The sequence below is a fragment of the Nelusetta ayraudi genome, unplaced genomic scaffold (assembly GCF_046127955.1).
Source record: "Nelusetta ayraudi isolate G7.1 ecotype Tasmania unplaced genomic scaffold, CSIRO-AGI_Nayr_v1 ptg000090l, whole genome shotgun sequence".
Lineage (NCBI taxonomy): Eukaryota > Metazoa > Chordata > Actinopteri > Tetraodontiformes > Monacanthidae > Nelusetta > Nelusetta ayraudi.
Genome location: NW_027466140.1, coordinates 1,383,160 through 1,407,984, shown reverse-complemented (window position 1 = coordinate 1,407,984; position 24,825 = coordinate 1,383,160). Strand labels below are relative to the sequence as shown.

At 45.7% G+C, this 24,825-nt stretch overlaps 4 protein-coding genes and 1 long non-coding RNA gene across 7 annotated transcripts; 3 read left to right on the top strand and 2 right to left on the bottom strand.

Moving 5' to 3' along the window:
- Positions 1-1,668: 1,668 nt before the first annotated feature.
- LOC142901952 (zinc-binding protein A33-like) lies at positions 1,669-8,073 on the bottom strand. Its single transcript, XM_076046702.1, has 6 exons — positions 7,404-8,073; positions 6,388-6,483; positions 4,782-5,015; positions 4,647-4,669; positions 3,725-3,840; positions 1,669-2,877 (listed from the first exon to the last, which is right to left on the bottom strand). The coding sequence occupies exons 1-6, from the start codon at positions 7,941-7,943 to the stop codon at positions 2,312-2,314; spliced, it is 1,575 nt and encodes a 524-aa protein (XP_075902817.1). The 5' UTR covers positions 7,944-8,073; the 3' UTR covers positions 1,669-2,311.
- Positions 8,074-11,628: 3,555 nt separating this feature from the next.
- On the top strand, positions 11,629-13,839 carry LOC142901958 (endonuclease domain-containing 1 protein-like). Of its 2 annotated transcripts, XR_012929012.1 has the most exons (3): positions 11,629-12,291; positions 12,649-13,402; positions 13,437-13,839. XR_012929012.1 is itself a non-coding variant. In XM_076046709.1 (2 exons), exons 1-2 carry the CDS (start codon positions 12,010-12,012, stop codon positions 13,255-13,257), a joined length of 891 nt encoding a protein of 296 aa, XP_075902824.1. In that variant the 5' UTR covers positions 11,629-12,009; the 3' UTR covers positions 13,258-13,839. The 2 variants fall into 2 exon arrangements, 1 of the variants encoding a protein (XP_075902824.1); XM_076046709.1 differs by having other exon boundaries at positions 12,649-13,839.
- On the bottom strand, positions 13,840-19,293 carry LOC142901951 (uncharacterized). 2 transcript variants are annotated; one of them, XM_076046700.1, is made up of 5 exons: positions 18,920-19,293; positions 18,069-18,408; positions 16,584-16,882; positions 15,981-16,092; positions 13,840-15,350 (listed from the first exon to the last, which is right to left on the bottom strand). In XM_076046700.1, the coding sequence occupies exons 2-5, from the start codon at positions 18,394-18,396 to the stop codon at positions 14,305-14,307; spliced, it is 1,785 nt and encodes a 594-aa protein (XP_075902815.1). In that variant the 5' UTR covers positions 18,397-18,408; positions 18,920-19,293; the 3' UTR covers positions 13,840-14,304. The 2 variants fall into 2 exon arrangements, with proteins under 2 accessions (XP_075902815.1, XP_075902816.1); XM_076046701.1 differs by having other exon boundaries at positions 16,584-16,879.
- A 141-nt stretch (positions 19,294-19,434) lies between these two features.
- mif (macrophage migration inhibitory factor) lies at positions 19,435-20,502 on the top strand. The gene is made up of 3 exons (XM_076046716.1): positions 19,435-19,660; positions 19,953-20,125; positions 20,248-20,502. The coding sequence occupies exons 1-3, from the start codon at positions 19,553-19,555 to the stop codon at positions 20,312-20,314; spliced, it is 348 nt and encodes a 115-aa protein (XP_075902831.1). The 5' UTR covers positions 19,435-19,552; the 3' UTR covers positions 20,315-20,502.
- Positions 20,503-21,599: 1,097 nt separating this feature from the next.
- On the top strand, positions 21,600-23,755 carry LOC142901965 (uncharacterized). The gene is made up of 3 exons (XR_012929014.1): positions 21,600-21,810; positions 22,731-23,454; positions 23,698-23,755. It is a non-coding gene; the product is annotated as an uncharacterized LOC142901965 (long non-coding RNA).
- The last annotated feature ends 1,070 nt before the right edge of the window (positions 23,756-24,825 follow it).

Here is a 24,825-nt window from a genome sequence, read left to right as displayed (position 1 = left end):
GAGGTCTTCAAAAACAGCCCCTCAGCTTTGAAGCCTTTTTTTTTTTTTTTTTTTTTTTGCCTGAAGCGACTAATTCCACTAAAAGCAGCTGCAGCAGCAGCAACAGCTTTGTAAATTTAACACAGTCCATCAACTTGGTAATATTTTTACACGCATGTCCCCCTCTGATAAAAAAAAAAAGAGGTGATTTGGCAGATATCTTTGGATAAAAGTGTCTCACCTCTCCCTATTCTGGGATAAGTGAAGATTTCAAATTCAAACTTGTGAGTATTGAGTGTGGTGTTACATCTCTCCAGTTCCTAATGAGGTTTTCCATCCATCCCGCCCGGCTGCGCCTCCGTCCCCCTTCAGTCTCCGGCACCGTTCCCTTCCCTCATTGCTTTTTGATGAGAGCGGGAACGGCGAATTCTTGAGCGACGACAGAAAAGAGATCCATTACAAGAGGAGCCGAGCTCTGCGCGCGTTTGAGGGTTAAAAATAGGGGCTGTATTCTGGGAGCAGATCCGTCACGTCAGAGAGGAAAAAGATGAGGGATGAGTGAGGAGGAGGAGGGGGGGGGGGTGGTACAAATGATGTCTTCTTAAGGGAAAGACAGTCTGAAAAGTAACTTTCAGACTAATGCGAGCTGAGGTGGGCGCGGCAGTAATGAAGAACTGAGGGCTTGTGTTACTGCACGTTGATCAGCCAGCAATAATATCTGATTACAAGATCAGGAAGAGGAGACGGGCGGTCAGGGACGGCTCACAGCTCAGGTGCTGGAACCAGCAGGTGGAAAACGCTCTTGGATTGATCAGACGTGGAGGGTGGGTGCGTTTCAACGGGCTCAGACTGATTCTCATTATTTATTTTGATGGTAACAGTACTCACAGACGAGCGAATTGCTCAGCTGGCATGGGCGGAGGAATTAGCCCTGCTTAGATGAGCACTGGGAGAGGAACACGCAGAGCGTATTCACAAGCAGTGCACACACACGGAGCTCCACAACAACACACACGTCATAACCTTGTGCTCCCATGGCTGGAAAACACACAACACAAGAATAAAATATTCAGCTTTCACGACATGATTCCATTCGTGACGTGCTGGTTGGTTCTTTGCGTGATTAAAAAGTGCTCAATAAGGTTTCAGAGATTAGAAAATTACGTAAATGCACAGCAAATAAAAGCTATAAACGCATGTAAATCATCTTGATTTTTTTTATTTTCACACATACGCTGTTGAATTTGGTGTGACATCTTGTGATATTATCAAAATAATCACTACAATAACACTAACAAAAGTATTTTGTGTATTTTTTTATTTTCCCTTTTTGTTAATTTGCGAAATAAGCGAACCTCAGTCATCCTGAAAGCTGCACCTGTCATTCAATTCATTCAATCATCTTCTTTATCTCTGGCCTGATTGGTCATTTTTCTCTCCCATTTAAATAAGACTTTTCTCTGTGTTTTGTCTGAGGAGCGTTGCATTCAATGCGTTAGAGCGCCCTCTAGTGGACACAATTCTACCAACAGCTGGAAAGGAAAATGTAAATATAATCACCCAACTAAATTGGTCAGAATCTTTGCTCTTTGGTGATGCATTCAATGGCATGTCACGTGTGTTGGTCGTGTGGGATGAGCATTGAAATTTTCTTCAATTTTCAAGTCAACAAACAACAACAAAAAAATTACCTGAAATGAACACAGTTATATATTCATCTTCAAATTAATTTCATCACTAGGTGCATAGAACTGCCAAGCAGCTCCAAGGCATGTTAGCTTTCGAACCAAAGAGAAGCACTTGAGTGAAATTCTGAAGTCTCCAGGAAGTCAAAACACTCTACAACGCTCCCTTTGTGTTGAATTGGAGAGCAGGTGAGGTCAGCTCTGGCAAGAGACGTTGACGCCTCTTTAACCCTTTCTTACCTAAGCTACACAAATATAGGGTTCAATACAAAAGTACCAAAATATATATATATATATATAAACTGCATATACTCTGTGAGGTGTAAATAAAGTCAAACTGTGGGCAAAGTGAGATAAAATGTCTATAGCGTCAAAAAACTTTTTTTTATTTATTTTTTTATCATTAGTCATTTTCCTTTAACTAATGATCTAAAGATACAGCATCATTTTCAAGCAATCGGTTTATTTACTCTTTCTTCCACCATTCCTGGCCAACAGCAGCACCGGCTGACTAATACAGCAGGCTTTGTGTGAGAAGGCCGACAGCGCCGGCTCGTCAGTCGAGTCCATCAAAGTTCAGTTAAAGCGTCAGTCTGAACGTGTCGGTGCACGAATCCCTCCAGCCTTCCACCGTGCGCGCACGCCCCTCATCCCCAGTACGGCGTCACGATGGTGAGCGGCTCCCGGTTGTACCCGTTGATGATCGGCCATGGGTTGAAGTAGGGGTAAACTGGCTCGTGGAACTTTGCGTTGTAAAAAGTGAAAAGGTGGCTCATGTCTCCGGCGTCGTAGAACGCCACCTCGCCGCGGCCGTAATCCAGGTAAACGCCCACCCGCCTGGGAGGTTTGGAGGGATATATCAAGCTGTCCTCCGAGTCGGTGCACGCCTCGTACTCGCCGGTGCCGTTGCCGTTGTCCCTCTTGCCCAGGGTCCAGAAGCCGTCCTCGGGGCAGAGGCTGATCTCCTCCTTCCTGTTGACGGAGGCCCGGGCCACGCCCAGGCCCCAGGCCATCTTGGAGCCCACCTCCACCTCCCAGTAGTGTCTGCCGGAGGAGTAGGCCTCCGAGCCCAGCACGATGTTGTAGAGGGTGAAGCGCTCCGGGTTGTCGGGCAGGTTGGGCTGGATTTTCCCCACCTGGACGCTGGAGCCGCAGGAGGAAACCCACAGGCAGGGGTAAGCCGTGGCGGGGTCCAGGGACACGGCCGTGACCGCTGCAACAGTGCAGATAATGACAAAGCATCAGACCATTTTTCATTAGCTGGAAGAATACAAACAAATAGGTAACTGGAATGCAATTTATTGATTATGTATGTGCTTATATAACAATGTAAGGGGGGGCTGACTATGATAAGTTTTGCTTATTTCCGCCCCTTCTCAAACTTGCACAAAATCATTTGTGTTTTGTTGCACATATTGGCTGTTTCACTTGTGCTTGTTTGAGACAAATAAAAATCATTTTAACTTGTAACTCACTGGCCAGCAAATGACACTAAAAAATACAACATTCCTTTATATGATTATTTCTTTATTCAAGAAATATGAAAGTCTTTAATCTTCTTTTTTTTTTTAATGCAAATAAAACAAATTCTTGGTCCAACAATCTTGGTGCAAATTGTCGATGTTGACTGTAATGAAATTAAAATGAAAAAAGCAAATACTGTGTTCTCCAGTATGGAGAAAAACACAGACGTATTTAAAAAGGTCTTGCATCTGCCTCCAGTAAATCTTCCGGTCGTCTACATAAAGCACCACATTTACCTGCCTTGTAAATATGTGTTTCCAAATGTCAGGTCTTAAATCCAAGGAAAAATTCTTGATGAACGTGTCCACTTTGCAGCGCCACCACACGGAGCAGGTCTATACAAGACTGAATGCAGCGCACGGCACAAAAATGTTCCTGGTACGGTGAGCCAGTGCTGCAGGTACCACGTGCGCTCAACCAAATCCGCAAGTGAGACGAGTATCTGCTGCAGCGCCACAGGGAAAATGAGGACGACCGAGGCCGCTGCAAGAACGTTTCTGAGACAAACAGGTGATGTGCTCAGTTTGCCCTCATACCTGGCTGAAATATGGAGGTCATCTTCCTCCAGGTCCTGTACTGCAGCGGTCCCAGAAATTCTGCAGACTGGAGGCTGGCAGCCACCTCTGGAGGGCGCTCAAACAAGCTCTGGGCACTTCAAAGGAGAGATCAAACTGTTTCAATCAAAAGGCTGCGATAAAAACTCGGAAGCCTCGATAGAAATTATTGCTGTGGTTATTTGGCAACCATAGAGATGCAATTTAGTTTAATGAAACATCACTGAAAGGATATTTCGCTCACTTAAAAATATTAATTAAATATATGCTCACCATTAAAAAAGATTGACTCCATTGACAGCATTGTAATAATGTCGCTCAAGTCAAACCAAAATGTTTTCATGGTATTAAATTATCTTTCAATTTATTGTTAAGCTGAAGGATAGTAGTCAAGAAGAAGAAATGTGGCAAATCAAGATAAACCTCTTCAAGTCATGTCTGAAGTCTGGCTGGAAAGTTGGATTACTTGTAGAATATATTTACATACAAAATGACCGACTGGACAATTGACTGAATGCATGTAAAAGTCATCCAGATATAAGATAAGATAAGATTTCCTTTATTAGTCCCACAGTGGGGAAATTTCCAATGATGATATGATATGTTCCATCATTATATAAGCAAGGCTGAAGGGAACATGCTCAAATAGAAGCTCTGGCTTCTTCCACCTCCGTGCAGTCAGTTTTGTTTGTTTTTGTCTGTGTTTCTCTTTTTAACTGTGCCATCTTTGATAGTTAAGCCTGCAAACACTAGTTGGCATGACAACCTGAAGTCAAAGGCTTGCTGAAACGCAGTCGTTCCCACCGTTGTGTGGCACAGTAAAAGCTGGCCAGCAGTCACGTAGGAAGATCAAATGCATTGCAGCGGAGCGTCTGAACATGTTGAAGAAGGTACTACTACTCACCCTCCGATGAAATCTTTGATACCCTGCAAAACACATTTCAAAAAAAAAGTCAGAAACAACTTAATATTCAAATTTATTATTCACAAAAGCACCATCAGCATCATCGCTCCTCCTGAGCTCTGCCGGTTCTCTCACCTTCAGCTGCTCGGGGTTTTCCTCCTCCCTCAGTTTGAGGCGGAGCTGGTCGGCGGCACTCTCCAGCCGGCTGATCTGCTCCGTGGTCTCAGTGAGTGCCTCCTCCAGCTGCTGGAGCTTCTCCTCTTTCTGCTTCTGCAGTTTGCCCTTGACGCGCTGCTCCTCCTCCAGCAGGAAGTCCCTCAGGCGGCCGAACTCTGCGGAGACCAGCTCCTCCAGATCTCCGGCCCCCTCCTGGACAGCAATACAGCGTGAGCGTGACGGTTAAAGGTTGTTTATTTGGTTTTGTTCTAACTCTTTCCCCAAAATCTCCTGTTTTCCTTTATATAATGTGAATATCTCTTTTTCTCGCCAAGTTATTGCTGGAAACGCACTGAAATGCAGGAAATTATAGGTGCATAGGTTAAAAAAGGAACATTATAACATGTTGTGTTGGTATCAATCCTGCCGTTTGATACAATGAACATTATTGTGTACACAATGATCTCTACATTCATATTCATAACACAATTACATAATAATCTAACAAGATGTGTTCATCAAAACAATCTTGCATAATTGAATGACACATATGCATACTTGCAAATAAATGGAAACTTCCCCTTCTCTGCCTGCTGACCCATATCCTGTCAGACTGACGGAGAAAAAGAAGCGAAACTGCTCCGAGTGTGCAGCAAAAAAAAAAGAAACTGGGTCAAACGAGCGCGACGCACAGGAAATACTTTCAGAGATTAAGCTGCATTCTGAAGCGGCCTGCTAAGCAGAGGCAACGCGTGCGTGGGAATATGGGTGGAGTGTGAGAATACACTAGTGCGTCAAACAGATATGCACCAAAGCAGTACAATCTATGTGACGCACACAAACACAAACGCAAAACACGCACATTGAGAGAGGGGAAGTGAAGGAGGTGAAATTTCAGTGTAAGAAAAACTCAGTCAGCTGCGTGTTATCTCTTCCTGTGTGTGTCTGTGTGTGTGTGTGTGTGTGTGTGTGTGTGTGTGTGTGTGTGTGTGTGTCTGTGTGTGTGTGTGTGTGTGTGTCTGTGTGTGTGTCTGTGTGTCTGTGTGTGTGTGTTTAATATAATGGTAAAATGATATAATAATGTGAGGGCAGTAATATGTTGTCAAACAATCAAGTGAGGTCATTTCTTCAGACACTCCTAACTTCTCCTCACACCTTTATTATTCAATTTTGGGCTGAAGGCCTAAATTTAGAAACCGGGTATTAGCTGATTGGCTAACGGGTTGGGTTAGAGCACAAACTTGGGGTTAGGCCGTCCACAAAAGAGCAGACAGCGACAGTGTAAGTCCTGGTGAAGAATGAGAAAAAGATCTAATGATAATTTCTTGTGTGTGTGTGCACAACGTGTCAAGCCTCATGTTTCAACAGGGCTGACTAATAACTAGTTGTGTCAGCTGCTTGTGCCACGACAGGGAGGCTCATCCGTCATCGCCGTGTCATCCACGACAGGTAGAGGTGGAAGAATGCAGGTGGACGTCTCCAAGCAACCAGAACGACTGGTTTCCGCGCACAGGCACCAGATGTCCTCGAGGAATCTCGGCCGCAGATGTCGAACTGAAAACAGGACGGAGTCTCTCCCTCGTACCTTGATGAGGAGGATCTTGTCGTTGGTCTGCTTCTGGAAGAACATGGCCTCCTCCGACTGCAGCTCAACCCTCTCCAGAGCCAGGGACAACTTGTCCTGTGAGAGGGGGGGACAGCGAGGTGGACGAGTGTCAGGATTATTACAGGCCGAGCTCACATGATTGGTGCCTCGCTGCCAACAGCCACGACATTGTCTCACATCGGAGGGGGTCATGTGACGTCCTTATCAAGTCAAACCGAGAAAAAAAAACATCACGTTGAAGCCCCAGACGAAGCTCTTGGGCCTCTTTTAGAGCAAACTGCGATGTTTGAACGCTTTCGGAGGGCGCTCCCGTCTCGAAAGGGCTCACGGCGGCTCGCTGAATTCCTGCCACGCAGGAACTAGAAAAGGCCGCCAAAACAAACACAAGAAAGAGCCCTGAGAAAATGTGTGGCATGTCACAGTGTCTCAAAGACATACCCAGGAGCCCAGACTGACTTTTTACACTGGGAGCACAGGGGCTCCTAAATTCTAAGGGCACAAGCAGAAAATCTAGGAGGTGCAGTGTAAATGGACTTACAATGTAAATATTCATCTCATTTCCACTGTATTACTGATAAATACGTTGACAATAAATGCAGTAACTGCCATGTTTTACAATTACAAACGTCTTATTTGCAAACAGATCAGAAGTCTGTCATCAACACATTATTATTTTTATTATTGTCATGATAAATTGCCAACTTCACTGGTTTACTAGTTTACAATGCGCAAGAAGATGGAAAATTTACTCGCACTTTCTCAAACTTTTAGGGTCAAAATGCGACCATTTAAGGCACTGTGGACCCTTGACGTCTGTTATTTATGAGGAGGGGGTAGGGAATCCATAAAAAAAAAAAGTTTTACAGGTTGGGTGTGTCATTTATGAATCCTGTCCTGACGTTTTTTTCCATGAACTAAAAGGTGGAATTCATAAATAAAAAAAGGCACTCCCAAATCTTAAGGTGAAAAAAAACAAACAAACAAGTCTTCCTCACCCTGTAGTTCTCAAATGCCTCGTTGATCGGGATGACGTTGTGGGTCTTGTGGTCCCGGGACATGCCGCACACCAGGCAGATGGGCAGCTGGTCGTCCTCGCAGTACAGCTTCAGCTTCTCTTCGTGCTCCTCGCACATGTCGACGCCGAGCCGCGGCCAGTGTCCGATGGACGAGGCCATGCTGCTCATGCTGGAGCCGGGCTCGCGCTCCTCCAGCTCCCCGTCCGGCCCCAGTCCCTCCAGATGCCAGCCGCTCATCGCCGAGCAGTGGAAGGAGGCCTCGCCGCTCGCGGCGCCGGCTTTGCGCACGCTCTCCACGACGTTGCAGAGGAGCGAGTTGGGTCGCAGCTTGCGCTCGCACGACTTGCGGCACTTGGGGCAGCTGGAGACCTCGTCGGCTTTGGCCTCCCAGCACTGGACGATGCACACTTTGCAGAAGTGGTGGCCGCACTCGAGGATCACCGGGTCGCTGAAGAGCTCCAGACACACCGGGCAGGTGAGCTCCGACTGCAGCTCCTCAAGCGCGTTCGCCTCCGCCATTCTCGACTCCGAACATGTTCTTCCTTCGTCCCTGGATGGTCTGGTAGCTCAAGGCTGGGGCTGAGAATGACAAGAATGAGCAACTCTTCCGTCTGAAGCCGACGAGCTGAGTGGGGAGGGAGTGGTTTGAGGCAGACGGCGCAGGGTTCGCTTTGCGGAAGAGGGCGTGCAGCAACAGGCACCGCGCGCCATGCGCACACAGGAGCGGAGGATGGAGTGTTTTGGTGACCCACTTTATAGGGGGGGAATATCATGGGATATGGACATGTGTTTTAATGTCTATTGAAAATGAACAAAAGCGTTACAACAAAATGTGTATTTGGAGCTCCACGGTATTTAGCTCTTTATTGAAATTACTTGAAAACACTAGAACATTTGATTAAATATAGCTAGTTTGTAATTTACAGAGTATTAATATCATTCCTTAAAGTTCGGCAGGCCGGATTAAAAAGTTTACCAGGCCGCATATGGCCCCCGGGCCGTAGTCTGCCCACGCCTCGTCTAGCTAACTAGCATGTGTGAGCATACACTGGATCCAGGTGCCATTAACTGACTCCTGTATTATTAACGCAAAGACACAACCACGTCAGAGTTCTGTCTCAGTCAGAAGACTGTGTCATGGTGGGCCCTCCAGGGTTCATTCTATTTTCAGAGAGCTCTAACAGGTAGGATGAGGTGTTGTGTTTACAGCTGCAAAACACTGAAGGACAGGAGAAGAGTTTGCTTCCTCTATTTGTGTTGGCTGAATGGACACGAATTTAATTGTAAGATGTAGAGATACGGCGTTTGTTGAACTTTTTTTTTTATTTTTTTTTATTGTTGGGTCAATTAAATGAAAGCCTATGTGATTAAATGATGACTTAAAAAAAATAGGTCAGGTCACATTTGCACAAAGCTCCGAGTGTGGGAATCGAAATATAATTTCTGGTCAAACATAAGTCACAGCTCATCAGTTACAGTAAACTTAACGTTATTATTACTCACTTCCCGGCCAGGTTTCAGTCAGCCGGACATGAACTATCTTGTTCGCCTGCCTGCAGCCAAGTGTAGTGTCTCTGATCACTCGCTAGATGGCGATAATAAACCACATCTCAACTGTCGAAAACGATGCATTTTTTTCGTTGTAAGAGGTGGATTAATTTTCATCTAAAAGGGAGAAAAATACGCCCACAAATAAAAAGTAAATGCTCAGGATTAATAAGTAACCTTTAACCTATTACACATTTTATGAAAAAAAAACTCTGCATTTCTGGAACTGCTGATTGATTTGATTGTTTTTTTTTTTTATATGTATTCATGTGTTTAAAGACAGCTTTAAATGGAAATTTTCCCCCCAAAATTAACATCTAATTAAAGCTGCAAGCAGCGTTTGCGGGACTGTGCCTCCGACCTCTGCCGTCCCATGCTGATGACCCCCGACCTCTGCCGAGGCCCCCCATGCCCGCCAACATCTGTTGAATTTTGTCAATTTTAAACAACTTGAAATATGTCACTTCCTGTTCGTCGTATCAAAAAATTAGAACATACACAACGTAGAGCTTGACGAGACGAACGCGTGAGTAGCATGAATTTTCGATGTTCCAAGAGGGTGCTATGGGCATTTTTAGTTTTCTGGTGTTTTTTTTTTTTTTTTTTTTTTGTCAATTTTGAAATACATCGACTTTAAAGAGCTATAAAATGAAAACGGTGCAACACGTATGGACCAATCCTTTGATGTTGACCTTCTGGCAGTCTAGTCTGTGTAATATAAAAGGTTTGAAACTTGCAGCATTCACGGTTGTTGAGTTCTGTCACTGTGGATGATTTTGAAACAAGTGAAAATAGCTAACTTCCTGTTTGTCAGGGGTCAAAGGTCAGAGTGTCAGAATGCAGGTCTGTATCTAACGAACGCGTGGGTTTTTGTCCCATGTATTTTGACCTTCCTAGAGGGTGCTAGAGGCTTTTTTAATTTTTGAGACGGGATTTTGAGCAATTTTTGGTCAATTTTCAATGTGCGTCGACTTTGGAGGGCCATTGCACGAAAACGGTTTGAAAATTTCACTTTTTTATTGATGATTCCGTGGAATGAAGGTACAGTCTATGTCATACTGAATTTTCAAGCCCGTCGGACTTGCACTTTCTGAGCCTTGTATTTTCCCTCTTTTCCAAACAAGTGACGATAGCTCACTTCCGGTTTGTCTGGGGTCAAAGGTCAGCATATCAGCAAATAGGTCTGGATTGACCGCACGCGTGGGTGTTAGCCCCTTGTCTCTACAACCTTCCTAGAAGAAGTTAGTTTTTAACGTGAAATCAAAAAAAAATCAAAAAAGTGTAAATAACTTACTTCCTGTTTGTCAGGCGACATAAGTTAGAGCATACGAAATGTCGGGCTTGACGAGACGAAAGCGTGGAATTTTTCCCCATATTTATTCGACCTTCCTAGTGGAAGCTAGGCCCATTTCTAATTTTTGGACGCCTGTAGGGGGCACTAGAGCGCTGAATTTTGCCTTTTTCTCTTCATTTTATTCAATTTTTCACCAGTTTCTACCAATGTGGCGGGTTTAATTGACTTTTTTTTCTGGTAAGGGGGTCAAAATGAGGTTCAAAGCCAGACCATTAATAATAATAAACATTACAAAAATACAATCGAGTCTTCGCCTTGCGAAGACCTGCTCAATCGAGTCTTCACCTTGCGAAGACCTGCTCAGATCTGAGCAGGACTTCGATGAGGCTCAGCCCCGAATAATGATAATGCTTGTAAGTAACATGTAAAACCATTCACATGTGAGTCGCATGTTCTTCATCCCAGGAATATATTGAAACATTTCTTTCTTATCAGAAAAGTCATGAATATTGATTACGATCAACTCCAATATATACTTATACAAAAGTTGAATATTTCATTTAAAGTTTATAACACATCGTGTTAGTGAACTTAGTGGCGGAAGAAGTTAGAATCATTGTGCCAACATCAACCTATGAAGAGATCTTAAAATACAGTATTGACTATCTACTGTGCTAGCACACAGGCAAGTTCAAATTGAGGCATCAATACAGTGGTCTGTCAAAATGTTTAGAAAGGCCACATCTATATCTTTCCCATAAAGATTTGTTTTGGTAAAGTCCAAAAAAGTTGATGACTGACAAATGAAATATGAAAAACGAAAGAAACAGAGAGAAGGAAAATGAAACAAACTTTGCAGATGAAACTTGGTGACTTGCTCAGACAACAGCTTGTGCAATTGCATTCCCTAGTGAGGCGATGCCAACAAATTTGCGCTCACTGGAAACCGTTTGGGTCAGTTAATGCAAAACAAGTGATGGCCTCACAGTCATGCCACACCAATCAATAACAGAGCCGTCTCTCAGGATGATCGTAAACAAGAAGTGTGTGAAATATATTTACAGACGCCTTGCAAGATCTGCACACCGCAGACGGTTTCCTGTGTTGAGTTTCTACATTTCCTGAAGTTTTTCTTCTCAGAAAAGCTTTGCAATATACAGACACACTAAATTTGTCTGAGTGAGAAATGGACAGATGTATGTCATGCATATTAATATCTCTCATGCATATTATTCCCTAGATTAAAGACAAGGATAACACTTCACTCATCAGTTTATTTGCAGATGAAAGAGAAATATTTAAATATATACATGTCAAGAAAAATAAACTACGATTATTTACACATATGTTCATTGATTCTCAATACTAATACTACACTGCTTCCCTTTACTTTGTTTCATTTTTCCTTTCATTTTCCATTCTTTTTTCCCCCCTATCAATTACTTAATGGAAGATTGACCTTTGATCAGTTTGACCATGAAAAAAGTATCAGAAAGCCTTTTTCCCGGCAGAAAACAGCTTGACTGGTTCACAGGGGAAGTTCTTGAAGAAGTGGGGCAGAGGTGGGTTGAGAAAGTCACCCACAGGGTTCCTGTTGACAGTAGAGTATTTAAGAGGACGCTCAGTAACAGCTGTCCCACATTAGTAGTCCAGCGTGCTCGTCCACACAGCAATCTAGCTCAGAGAGGACATTTGTCAAATTAGTAATTTTGTTCCTGGCTTCTCCTCCGTCTCTTCTCCAACATGATGCCTTCTCGAGCTCTCCTCCATCTCCTGCTGTGGTTGGGTCGGCTGGTCGTCTGCGAGGTCAGTCAGGACTTCTCCAAGTGCCTCAACTTCTTCTACAAACAAACTCCGCCGACGGGTATCGGCGAATCGGGATGCAGGTACATATGCCAGCGCTACCACAACCTCTACCACTTCGCCAGTCTGTATGATCAGCAGCGCCGCATACCCTTGTACTCCGCCTACATACTCAGTCCTGCACATGGGAAACGGCCCAAAGTCTGGAAATACGAACCGCAGGTATTTAGGCGATCTTCACAAATTTCCTTCACAGGTCATCAAATTTGGATGATTTAGAAGTTGTGTTTGTTACTCTAAGTTTGTTCTTTTTAGCTCTCTGTCTCCTGCTGTTTTGTCTGTTTTTGTTCAATTATAAGGCAAATGATAACCTTTCAACAAACTTTCACATATTGCATGTACGAGACACTGCAATGAGATTCAGCTGGAGCAGTTTAAGTTCTATTTATTTACAGAATAGCAACATTTATTGCATCAAGGTGTTGTCAGTACACACACGATAAACCCTGGGAGTACTGGGCTGGGTTCTGTAAAACAGCACCAAAGATCTGTCCTCCTGTCCCCCTCTATGTCGTCAAGTTGTATTTTTCAGGCGCCAGCCCAGAAATGAAAGCGTTCCCAACCACTGTGGACCAGAACATTGTGGAGAGCCAGGCGGTGCTTAAGGATTACTTGAACTCCACCTACACCAGAGGACACCTCAATCCCAACCTGCACCAGAAGACAATAGAAAACCGAAAGGCCACGTTTACCCTGACAAACATTGTGCCCCAGCGAAAAGAGTCCAACTCTGGGACCTGGAACCAACTTGAGAGGGAGGTACTAGATAGATTCAACAGCTCCTGCAATGGGACAATGCATGTGATCACAGGCTCGATGCCGTATGTCAGAGAGAGGTGGCTCAGGAACAGGGTGTCAATTCCAGAGTACTTGTGGTCAGCGTACTGCTGTCCCTCGTACAGTGACAACCTCACAGCGTCTGAGAGGCTCTTCTTCCCTGCATACGCTGCAGTGGGGAGGAACGACCGCAACAGTGCCGAGGACATTGTGCCGGTTGACTCCAAGGCGAAGGCCTCGCTGAGGGGCTACGATGTGAGGAAGATGCCAGTCGAGGAACTAGAGCGCATACTGGAAAAAAGGCTTGGTGTGCCTATGATCAAACTGTTTGATCAACAGTGTCAGGAGTAAATAATCATTATTTATGCAAAGATATCTGTGTAGGCTGAAGCAAAGCTCTTCTGTATAGTCAGATCGAATTTTACAATATAAATAAGAAAATAAATTGTAAGTCATGTAAAATAGATTACTACTAATTCTATCTGTGTGTGTGTGTGTCTTCCTATTTGCCCTAACCCAAACCTAAAGAGGTTTGTTTGAATTTCAAGCTAAAAAAAACTTTGGCTAACAGTTTATTTTAAGTTGCATTTATTTCATTTTCTTTCAAAAAGTACAGCTGTCTATCAACTTTCTTCTACCTTTACCTGATTAACCTGTAGTTGGTATTTGCCATTTCATTATATTTGTACCACAATCTGTGTATTTTTTGTTTTGACCAACGTTTTACAGTTTGAGGGAGACTTTTCTGAAACTGTACTTCCAGCCAACACCATTAACCTCAGATTTGTCCCATGTCATATGAAATGACACATTTTAGTTTCTCTTTTCTGCAAAGGTGGTCCTTGAAAAATATTGCCTTCAGTGATATAGTTTCCTCACTTTGAACAATGATGTCTGAAACTACCCCACTAATAAAGAACGAATATAACAAAATTCACTGAAATATTTATTTCTGAATATGTCCTGAAACACAAACATATAAAATACCAAGTTTTCTTAATTACAATGAGAAACGGTCAAAAGCATCAATGTCGAACAACCCATGATAAAAAAAAAATACAATTTGGTTGAAAATCATAAATAAGAATTACCTCTGTACAGACCAATCAAATTAAAAGGGCTGAATGTCTGAGAACGCTCTGCTCTCTTTCCTTAGTTCCTGTCAGTATTGTGCTTCCACCGTTTCAAGCCCTCTGCTGGAGAAAACAAGCATGTGCTGATTTGATCGTCTGCCTGAACATGTAGGGGAGGGACAAAGGCTAAAAACCAATTGAGAATAAATTGATTTGAGACATTCATCATCCAAAAAAAAACAAACAAATCCTACCACATTCAACGCCAACAAACACCAAAAAAAAAAAAAAAAAAAAGAAACAACTTATGAAACAAGCGATGGCTCTAAAAACACTGATGGTTCTTCAGCTGCTCCACGTCGCCGAAGCTGCTCCCGCAGTTGGAGCACTGCAGCGCCGACTTCTCGCTGCTGTGTATGAGCTGGTGTCTCTTCAAGTACTCCACGCGGCTGAAGCGCTTGCCGCACGCCTCGCACCCGTACGGCCGCTCGCCCGTGTGAATGCGCTGGTGCCGCTCCAGGTTGCCCAGGCGGCTGAAGGTGCGGCCGCACTGCGGGCACCGGTGGGGCCTCTCGCCCGTGTGCACCAGGTGGTGGCGCTCCAGCGAGCGCAGGTGCGTGAAGCGCTTGCCGCACATCTCGCAGCAGTGGGGCCGCTCGGCGGCGCAGGCACACTCGTGGTTCTTCAGCGCCCAGGCGTGGCTGAACGTGTTGCCGCAGTTGGCGCAGGGGAAGAGGCCGTCGTCCGACCCGCTGCCGCCGCCCGGCAGCTGGGAGCCACCCAGCGGGCACGGGTGCTCCTCCAGCTCTGCCTCGGAGGTGAAGCCGCCGCCGCACTGCGGGCAGAAGTGGAGCAGGTCGCCGCCGCCCTCCTCCTCGCCGCCGCTGTCTCCGACGCTGCCGGAGACGGACAGCGGCGGGAGGAGCTCGGACCTCCCCAGCTCCATGGCGTCCTCACCGGCCGCCGCCGCCGCCGCCTTGGCCTCCTTCGACCTCCTGGAGCAGCCCAGCTTCTGCTCGACCGCCGACCTCAGAGAGTCCTTGGACCTCCCTTGCCCCGGCTGCTCCTCCCTCTGCAGGGTGGGCGGGGAGGGCTCCAGCTCCTCGTCCTGCTCCATCCCGTCCAGGCCGATGTATTTGGGTGCCTGGCCGGCCTTCCCGCCGCGGGCTCCCTCCGAGCCGGAGCACACGGGCTGGGAGGCCGTGACGGCGGCCGCCTGCTCGCGACCTCGCTCGGCCCGCAGCGCCGACTCCAGGCCCCTCAGCTCGTCCATCGTCATGCCTCCCTCGGACGGCTCTATCGAGCTCACTTCCCAGTCCTCCTCGTCCTTGTCCCCCGGGTGTAGGGTCGGCGGGTGGTCCGAGAGGTCGCCTGAGGAGTGGCGGGAAGAAAGAGAACCAGGTGCGCGTCAGCATTGGCGTCACTGAGGTTGCGTTCAGATTGAGTCAAATCAGATTCCTTCTCAAATTTTTAGGGCTGACTGTCCACATTGTTTCTTAGCAAGTGTCCACATGGGATCTGGCTCTGTTCAGACTGGGCCACATTATTGACCGATTTGAAAGGTTGTTGTAGCAACAACGTCGGAGCGGAGGCGTCGTCCAGCGCGTCTAGTGTGTGACGTCACATAATTGCGACAGCAGCAAAAACTCAACGGACTTGTCGCGATCCATGCCCTGGAGCTTGGCTTGAATGGAGCGATCTCCCCACAGACTGATGAGGCAATGAGTTTCCTCCTCTGTCCTGGGACTGCTGCTTTCTACTTCTTCCGTCTGCTCCATTACATTACAGCTTTTCGCCTGGAATGGCGCTCTCTGGTCTGGCAAATTGGCTGAGACGCATTTGTCGAAATGCCATTTGGAACTACCTTCCAAAAGTGGTTTCAATTCGTTTTGCAGAAATCGGATTTTATGTGATTTGTGACAGACTACAAAAGAGCCATCCAGGTTTCAATCGCGGCATAACTCATTCCTGGTCTGAACCCACCAACTTGTCGGCATTTACCTTCACTTTGTGCTCTGGATCCAGGATGGAAGTTTTTGTTGTGCGGGTGCATCTTCAAGGCGTCCTTGATGAGCTGCAGGGAGGCCGGCTGGTAGGTCTCCGTCTGAGGATACTGCAGCCAGAAACAAAAATGCTTGTTAGGAATTTATCTAACCAGTGCCGAGAAATTTAGACATTGGTTATCTAAAAATTCATACAATTAGCAGTAGCCAGCAGCCTTCCATGATTTAAGAAGGAGGCCATAATCTAAAGCTTTGCGCGCTTTGAATATTCAAATGCAGATGTGAAGAGTGGACGTCCACTCTACCACTCGTGTCCACGTCAGAGCTACAGAAGTGCCTGTGCGTATTAGTATTTCCGACAGCTTGCCGCTGCACTTTAGATGTGGAGAGCGCCACTCAGTGGCTCCTCGGGTAGCTAAAGATCGGATCAATCGCCCTCCCTTCGAGCGGAAGGCGGCTGAACGCCGGAAAAGCCCTTCGTCTTTCTGCGTTTGCTTTCTTTCTTTTCCTTCTCGCTCGCTCAACGCACGGCTGCAGAGATACTGCTGCCACTTTCTCCTCCTACTCCTCCTCTTCCTCTGAGGAAGCTCGTCTCCCTCACCTCCTCTTTGATGTTGGCCGTCTCCTCCCCCTCAGCGCTGAGGCTGCCCTCCCCTTCCTCGTCATCCACCATCTCCTCCTCATCCTCTTCGTCCCCGGGGAACTGGATGAGGTACATCTCCCTGGCCTCCTTTCCCCCTCTTCCTCCTGCTGGCACCCCCGCCACTCCTCCGCCTCCTCCTCCTCCTCCACCGCCAGCTCCGTCGCTGCTGCCACTGCCGCCCCCTCCTTCCTCCTCCCACACACCTCCAGGCCAGCCTTTACCATAGGCTGCTGCTGGGCCCTTCTTTGACTTGCCTCCTGTGGAGAAGGGAGGGAGACGGAGGGAGGGCATACAGAGACAGGAAGGAGAGGAGGAGGAGGAGGAGGAGGAAGGGGGGAAGATTGCGAGGTCAGGGGAGACAGACAGATGAAGGGGAGGAGTCAGGAAGCAGGGGAGATGAGGAGAAGGCGTGCAGGAGCACGAGAGTGGAGGTTGTCAGGAAGGAAGAGCGGCGAAGACAGGAGGAGGTGGAGAAGTGAGAATGATGGACGAGGGAGAAGAGAGAGAGAGCGGGCAACGGAGAAGGACAGGCGAGGGAGCGGGAGGGAGAGTAAACATGTGAGAGGGCGGAGGAGCAGCCAGAGATGCACGGAGGAGGTGGTATTAAAGTTGGAGGGGGCCGCCGGGAAGAGGAGGACGTGTTGAAGGAGAAAGAGCGGCATGAGAAATTTGCACAGGAAAAAAAAGGAGGGGGGGAAACACAGAGGAGAAGTGGGAGTGAAGAGGGAGAGTGTAATTACGGTAATGGTGGAGAGGAGCAGAGAGAGAAGGAGGAGGAGGAGGAAGAGGAGGAGGTGGGGGAGGGATGGTGGGTGGGTGGGTGGGAGCGTGCGCAACGTGATGAAGGAGAGAGCAGAGCAGGAGGAGGCGGGGGAAGGAGGAGGAGGAGGAGGAGGAGGAGGAAGTGGGGGCGGGCAGAGCGGAAGGAGGCGAGGGCGTGAGGGAGAGAGGAGCGGGAGGAAGGGGAGGAGGAGGAGGTGGAGTTGGAGGTGAAGGAGGTGGGGGAGGGAGAGGAGCAAGGCAAGGCAGGCAGGGAGGGAGGGAGGGAGAGAATGTGCATGAGCACGGAGGAGTGGGAGGGACAGAATGCAGCGGAGAGAGAAGAGAGAGGGGGAGGTGAAGGACAGAGGGAGATAACATGAAGAGGAGGCGGAGGAGGAGGAGGCGGAGGAGGAAGGAGGAGGAGGGGGAGGAGGAGGAAGAAGAAGAGGAGGAGGGGAGGGAGAGATCAGCTCATGCCAGATGGTTTCCAACAAAACAAGTGCGCCTTCTAAAAAACCCCATGAAAAATAATTTTAAAAAAATAATTTGAATTTAAGACGTTGAATTTCAAAATAAAGCAGCAACACCTCTGGTGTTTTATGTAGGATAAAAGCAAATGTGCATGTTTGAGTAGAACATCACTGCCTGGGGACTAAAGGGCGGATCTCAGGAGATACTCACGGGTCGTCCCAACTTTTCTCTTGTGCCGCACTCCAACTCCGTCCCCCTCCGCCGCCGCTTCCTCCTCCTCGGCCGCCGCCAGCCCGGCGTTGCGGCGGTGCGCGGCCCAGCCCAGGCCGTACTTGCGCTCGGCCCTCAGCTTGTTCTCGGTGAGCCGTAGCCGCAGCTTGAGGGACTCGTTCTCCCTTTTGTTGAGGGACAACTCCACCAGGTAGTCGTTGACCGTCTCCTGGAAGAGTTTGGTGATCTCGCACACCGACGCGCGGATCAGGCTGTCCATGACGGCCGTCAGGTGCGTCTCGAACGTGGATACCGACTCCTCCATCATCTTGGGCGACACCTGAGGATGAGCCACAAGACAGTTTGCGCCGCGTCAAGCCAACATGTCCACGATCAATGGTGGTGGTGGACCCAAATCTGGAGCTGCCGGGCGCCAAAGTTTGACTCGGTCCAAAGCACCCCACGGCCACACACTGTTGCAATGCGATTCACAGCGACGAGGATTATTGAGTATTATTAGCCGGCGTGATCTTCACCATGTTGACAGCTAAAGCGTGACAGGTCTCGGTGGATCAATACGGACTCTTGATGTGTACACCGTCGCCGTTACTATCTTCCGTGAGGATTAACTCGATACAGCCCGACATTACAACAACCCACACTGCAGCTCGGAACCAAGACACAGCCTGCGTCACGTCTGCTTGTTCTAAATAACTTGTGACCGAACTGTACCGACAGTCAATGGTGTTTATTTACCCGGGAAGAGCACGGACACCCTCGGTCCGTAACGGCGGAAAGTGATAGTGCTACTAGCAGCCTGGCTAATTTAACGCTAGCTTTGCAATACGCACCGTTGGTATGATGAAATCCGAGGGAGGAACATAGACGTCGGACGGACACAAGCGTCCGGATTTTCGGGGTTCGCCGAGAGGTTCTCGCCGAGTGTTCGAGACCACAGAGGCGCGGCGACAAAGGAAAGCGTCATCCAACTTCTGCCCTCTCTCTCTCCCTCTCTCTCTCGCTCGCTATCTCCCCCTCGCTGCTACTGCTCTCCGTCGCCTCCTTCAACGCTGCTCAACACTGCCCGAGAGCACTGCGCATGCGTGGTACCGTAATTACCCTACACTCAAGAGCTGCCGCACCCCGTTCATAATGCAAACCAGGAATTTTTCCCGCGTCACTTTATCTCTGTCTTCTCGCCACCACTGTGGACCTGCGGTACTGTTATTGTAGCGATGTTCATGAGAACGATGAAAACAACGATGGAACGATTAAAAGCAGCGCCCTCCTACTACTTGGCGTGCGCTTTGTTTATGCGCGGAGGCGGAAGTGTCCACAAACATGAGGGGTGGCGCTGTTTCAACGCGGTCGTGTGCTCGCACATTAATGTGAAAAAAAGAAGAAGCGTGTCCTCCTTCCGTCTCTCGGTCCGACTTCAGCGTCAGTGTTTCGGGGCACGCAGAAGGACAGTTTAGGGAGCCATCATGCCTATGTTCGTGGTGAACACAAATGTGGCCAAAGGCGATGTGCCGATGGCTCTTCTATCTGAAGCCACCGAAGAGCTGGCCAAAGCGATGGGCAAACCTGTACAGGTAGGCCGGAATTTCTGTAATCTCCACACTGTGCATTGCATGTGCAGATCCGCATTAACGTCCCTAAAACCTCGACGAATGCGTCCGAAAGCCGGGTATTCAGTTTTGCTCGATGCCACCGCATCAGGGAATTTGTTGCGTAACTATGTAAACATCACTTTAGACTAGTAGAGCTAACAGAAGGGTAAATGATTGTCCAGGTTAAAGTTCAATTCCGAGTTTCCCCTTTCCCAACGTTTTTGTACCATTACATTTGTTTTTAAAACATCGCTGGGTTATCTTTGTCTTGCAGTACATGTCTGTGCAAATCAACCCTGATCAAATGATGATGTTCGGTGGAAAGGGAGATCCTTGTGCGCTCTGCTCTCTGCACAGTATTGGAAAGATCAGCGGTGCACAAAACAAGCAATACTCCAAACTCCTGTGTGGACTGCTCAACAAACACCTTGGCATCTCGCCTGAGAGGTAATGAACATTCAGTCGATCGCAAATATTTACATGGTGAGGTGAAATGTGGTGACAGTTCTAGGGAAAAATAGCAGTTTGACCTGGTCTTATCAACCTGTTTCTCTTTTTTTCTATTTTAGAATGTACATCAACTTTTTCGACATGGAAGCAGTCAACGTGGCACACAACAGCGATACCTTTGGCTGAGAAAAAGATATACAAAGTGGAGATTGTCCCTGAAAATTTCAACCTATGTTAACGCCGATGAAATGTAGGCTGTGTCTCATCAGCAAAAGCACTGTAGACTTTCTCAGAAGCACCTTTTGACCCCTTTAGCATTGCACTTATCATGTAATCTCAATGAAATAAAGAAAATCTTGCAAATTATAAACAAATCTGTTTATTTGTTGTGTGGTTATAATAGACACAAGAACTATCTATTGTATCTATGGTATTAAATTTGGTTGGGCGCCACACACAGTATGCAAGTCATGAAGTCTGTAATTCCCATGTTTGGAGGGAGCCGACAAACCATGTCACTGACTGCTACTTCTGCACTATTAATGTGACTGGGATCACCAGAAAGAACCAAAGCAGCCTCAAGTATCCTGATCTTGAATCAGCAAGTTATCCTGTTGCTCACTTTGATGAAATTCCAGTACCTGTCTTTGGAGAACTTCCTAACATCAGTGACAACGATTCCTCCACTGTTCCAGAAGAAATGGTAAATGGACTGCACTTATATAGCGCTTTTCCCAGCACCTTCACGGTACCCCAAAGCGCTTTACATTGACCTCTCATTCACCCATTCACGCACACATTCATCTACCAATGGGTGGCTGCTGCCATGCAAGGTGATGCCTCGCCCCCTTGGGGGCAATTAGGGTTCAGTGTCTTGCCCAAGGACACTTCAGCATGTGGACAGTTGAAGCTGGGTTTTGAACCACCAACCCAATGATCATTTATTCGCAGCCTGCTCTACCAACTGAGCCACAGCTGCCTGAAAAATGAATTTGCACAATGACAATGTGACATTCAATTTACATGTACTTACCTTAATCAATGTTATCGATTATTAAATTTACAGAAATTGAATGTTGTAACATTTAATTAATACATTCTGTTATAAAACGATAATGGCACAAAAATCTAATCAATTTAACCAGAAAATCTGATTTTTCAAAATCAAATCAGCATAAAAACCTGACCTGATTGAGAAAAAATGGATGTTATTTTCAGCAGTGCAAAATGGTCCTAATTCATCTGAAAAAACATAGACAATTTACAAAAAACTAAATTTGTAACCCAGTGTTATCATTTTACCTTAGCATTAGTATTAAAATAAATAAATAAATATTCCATCACAGGGTATTTCTACAACGAGCAGTAGCCGATCAGAGTGATTGGCGTGACCAATGAACAGAAGATAGGAGCGGGTAATCGCTGTGTTCGTTGCCGAAAAGAAAAGCTGGACGCAAGGGCGGAAATGACGAAACTACGGATTTACTTCATTTCCCTCCGGAAAATGGCGGAATGTTGGTAACGCTAGCGACGTGTGGCTACATTGTGTGTACGAAATTGATTATGTCGTGACTGAATTGAAAACCAGTGTTTTTATTCATTAAGAATAACGTCCCGCTGTTAGGTGAGGGTCGACCATCCTTTGTGAAGGGAAAAGGAAGAGGGTGCTCCGTGTGCGAACGGTCAGTATGTGTAAACAATAGCTAAACTCCAAATCGACAGATTTAGATTTATTTTATTTCGTAACTACCTAGGTGGATGTAACCCCTGGAGAACAAGCAGATCGAATTTCTAGTTGATAACAGCATCCTCATTACCAAATGCTATATACATTAAGGGTGGAGTACCTTTAAAATAAAATTTCTTTTCTATGCAAATGTGTGAAGAAAATCGAAAATCCCTACGCCAAGAAACCTCATAATTCTATCTTAATATATGTATTTTTGTAGCCTCTGTTACATTCCTTTATACACACGTTATTTGTGTTCGTTTTTTCTTTACCTTTTTTTTTTTTTTTTTTTTTTTTTACTTATTTTTCTATATAAAAACTATTATTGGAGACATTTATTTTGAATGTATAACCTCACGTACTAAACCGAAGTTAAAAAAAAAAAAAGTTTGTATAAACACGGCAATATATTTCACCTTAACGTTTATAATGGGATACTACAGCATTTGACTCACAAACAGGCTTGAATGACTGTCGGTGTCAATGGTTGTTTGTCTATGTGGGCCTGTGATTAATTTGTTGGTGGTGTTACCCACCTTCCACCCTTGACACCTTAGCTAGGCTTCATTACCCCTGCGACCCTGAGTTCAGGAGAAGCCGTGATTTAAAAAAAAAAAAAAATAGATTAATAACATTCTTTGAAGTATATTCCTTCCCTGCCTTGAAGTAACATCATCCTCAAGACATTATTGCATCTCTAGAATTTCAGTGCAACTGCTTTATGAGACAGTCTTTGTTTGGTTAAATAATTGGAAGACAGACTTAAACTTTGCTTGAATCCTGGAACCTTTGTAGCAATCTTCAAACAACCAGACTACCCAGAGTTGTTAACTTGGTTGACTCTAACCCGTTTTCTGATCTGCTTGTTGACAGAGAAAGTAAAGGTGGAAATTTAAAGAAGCAGCAAAGCAACCAAGCAAGTCATCGGTTTGAGGACGTCTGCCAACTGCTGCCATCTTGGAAAATGTCTGACCATGTAACAAGAGAATTTAGGGCCCAGCTGACCACAGCCATGGATTCGATCATGAGGAGAACTATGTTTGAAGTGATGAAGATCTTTGACAACAGCTTGAGTGATTTTAAGTTGGAGTTGGTTCAGAAGGGAGAGGAGATAGCTCATCTTAAAGTCAAGTTGCAGAAAGCTGAGGTCAGGCTGAAAGATGTCAAATGCAGTGACGACAAAGCAGAAGAGAGGAATACAAGTCGTAAGAATCAGTTGGACAAAGATCCAGACAAGGTCCCCCATCTCTCTGAGCAACCTTCCGTTGTTCCAGAGTTTGATTTTGAAGGCAAGACTTGAATAAATACATTTGTGAAAAAACTGCTTTAATGTGAAGTTGATTAAAAACATTGAAATATTAAAATACAGTAATAGCTAAACATTGGCATCTATAAAACTTGAGATAATGAAGTGTGCTGTGTTGATTTGCAGTTCAGTCATACGTATATGTCTCTGTGTTTTTGTACAGTACCCGACGACTGGTGTGCGCCCCTTGGTTCTGAGGTACTGCCCAAGAAAGATAACAATGAGTGTCCAAGTGTCAGACTGCGGAAGTTGTATATTCCTCTATGGCATGTTCCAGTTGTTAAGCAGGAGGTATGTAATGGAAAGGCCTATATGTGGCTGAATTTCTCATTTGTATTTCACATCTTTCAGAACTATCAAACGCTGCAGCATTTTATTGGTAGCATAAATGTCTCTTGCCACTTGACTCTGTCGAAAATGAGGCAACTGTGCAATTCACTTTATTGGTACTCACAGTTCTGAGCCTTTTTTAATGTCTTTGTATGTTTCTATGTGTAATGATTGAAGATGTAATTTAGACATCTCTATTTTCAGGTTGACGGACATCCCATTGAGACCCATCAACATCTAAGGAGAGGCAGAAGTAGGAGTGGTAAGATTTCCTTCTTTGACATTAGATCAAGTGGTAAATGGTTAAAAAAAAAAAAAAAGAAGAGGAAGACATTTTCAGCAAACTTAGTGTTTATTTTTTTTGGATTGCCCATTTATTTATATTGTTTTTTCTCACTTGACAAAACATTAAAAGCAGAACTCCGCCACACTCTTGACCGAGGACCTTTCAAATCCAAACGACGCCGAAAAGAGATGGAAAGACTGGTTCAAGACAATTCAGGAGACTGTATCGACCCAATAAGAAGTGCGACAAGAGAGCAAAAACACACCGTGAATAGAAAAAAGAAAACTGAAAAAGTGTACTCTTGTAGGATTTGTCACAAAGACTTTAATTCGACTTCTGGTCTAAAAGTTCACGTGAGGGCACATAAAAGTTGCAAAGGATGCAACAAGGTCTTCCCTTCCAAGATTGTATTCAATTCCCATAAATCAACATGTCAAAAATACAAGAAGTTGATGAGGAAAAGAGGTCGGCCTTTGAAACAGAAGGAAACTGTATCTTCCTCTTGCATGCCAAGTGTGTCGCATAAGAAGCATTACATGCAATGTCAGGTTAATGAAAAAACAATTAAATGCAGCTTGTGCCCAAGGGCATTTCAACTCAATAAGCATCTCAAATTACACATGACAAGAATACACATGAAGAAAAAGAATCTTAGTAACACAAATGAAGATTCTTCTTGGACCATGCCATTGGAGCTGACAGACACACTTTCTCTGTGACAAGTGTCGCATTTTAACCATTGTGTTTCCGTACGTCACACCCACTCTCTCTCCTGATCTTTTTTCCTCTGAAAGATTCCTTCTGTAAAGCCAAAACAGAAAAATAGTGAAAAAATATATATTTCTTTTACTTTTTACTTTACCTGCCTACCTGGTACTTGCTCACCACTGGATGATCTTATTTTCTGTCATGGTTGACTGTCTAATCAGCTGTTGAGATAATAGGATTAGCCTGTCTAATTACAACGTGATAGTGAAAAGTACAAAGGTTTGGTAAATCAATTTTTGAAAAGTATGTTTCGGCTGAGTATGTTGTTTGGAGCATCG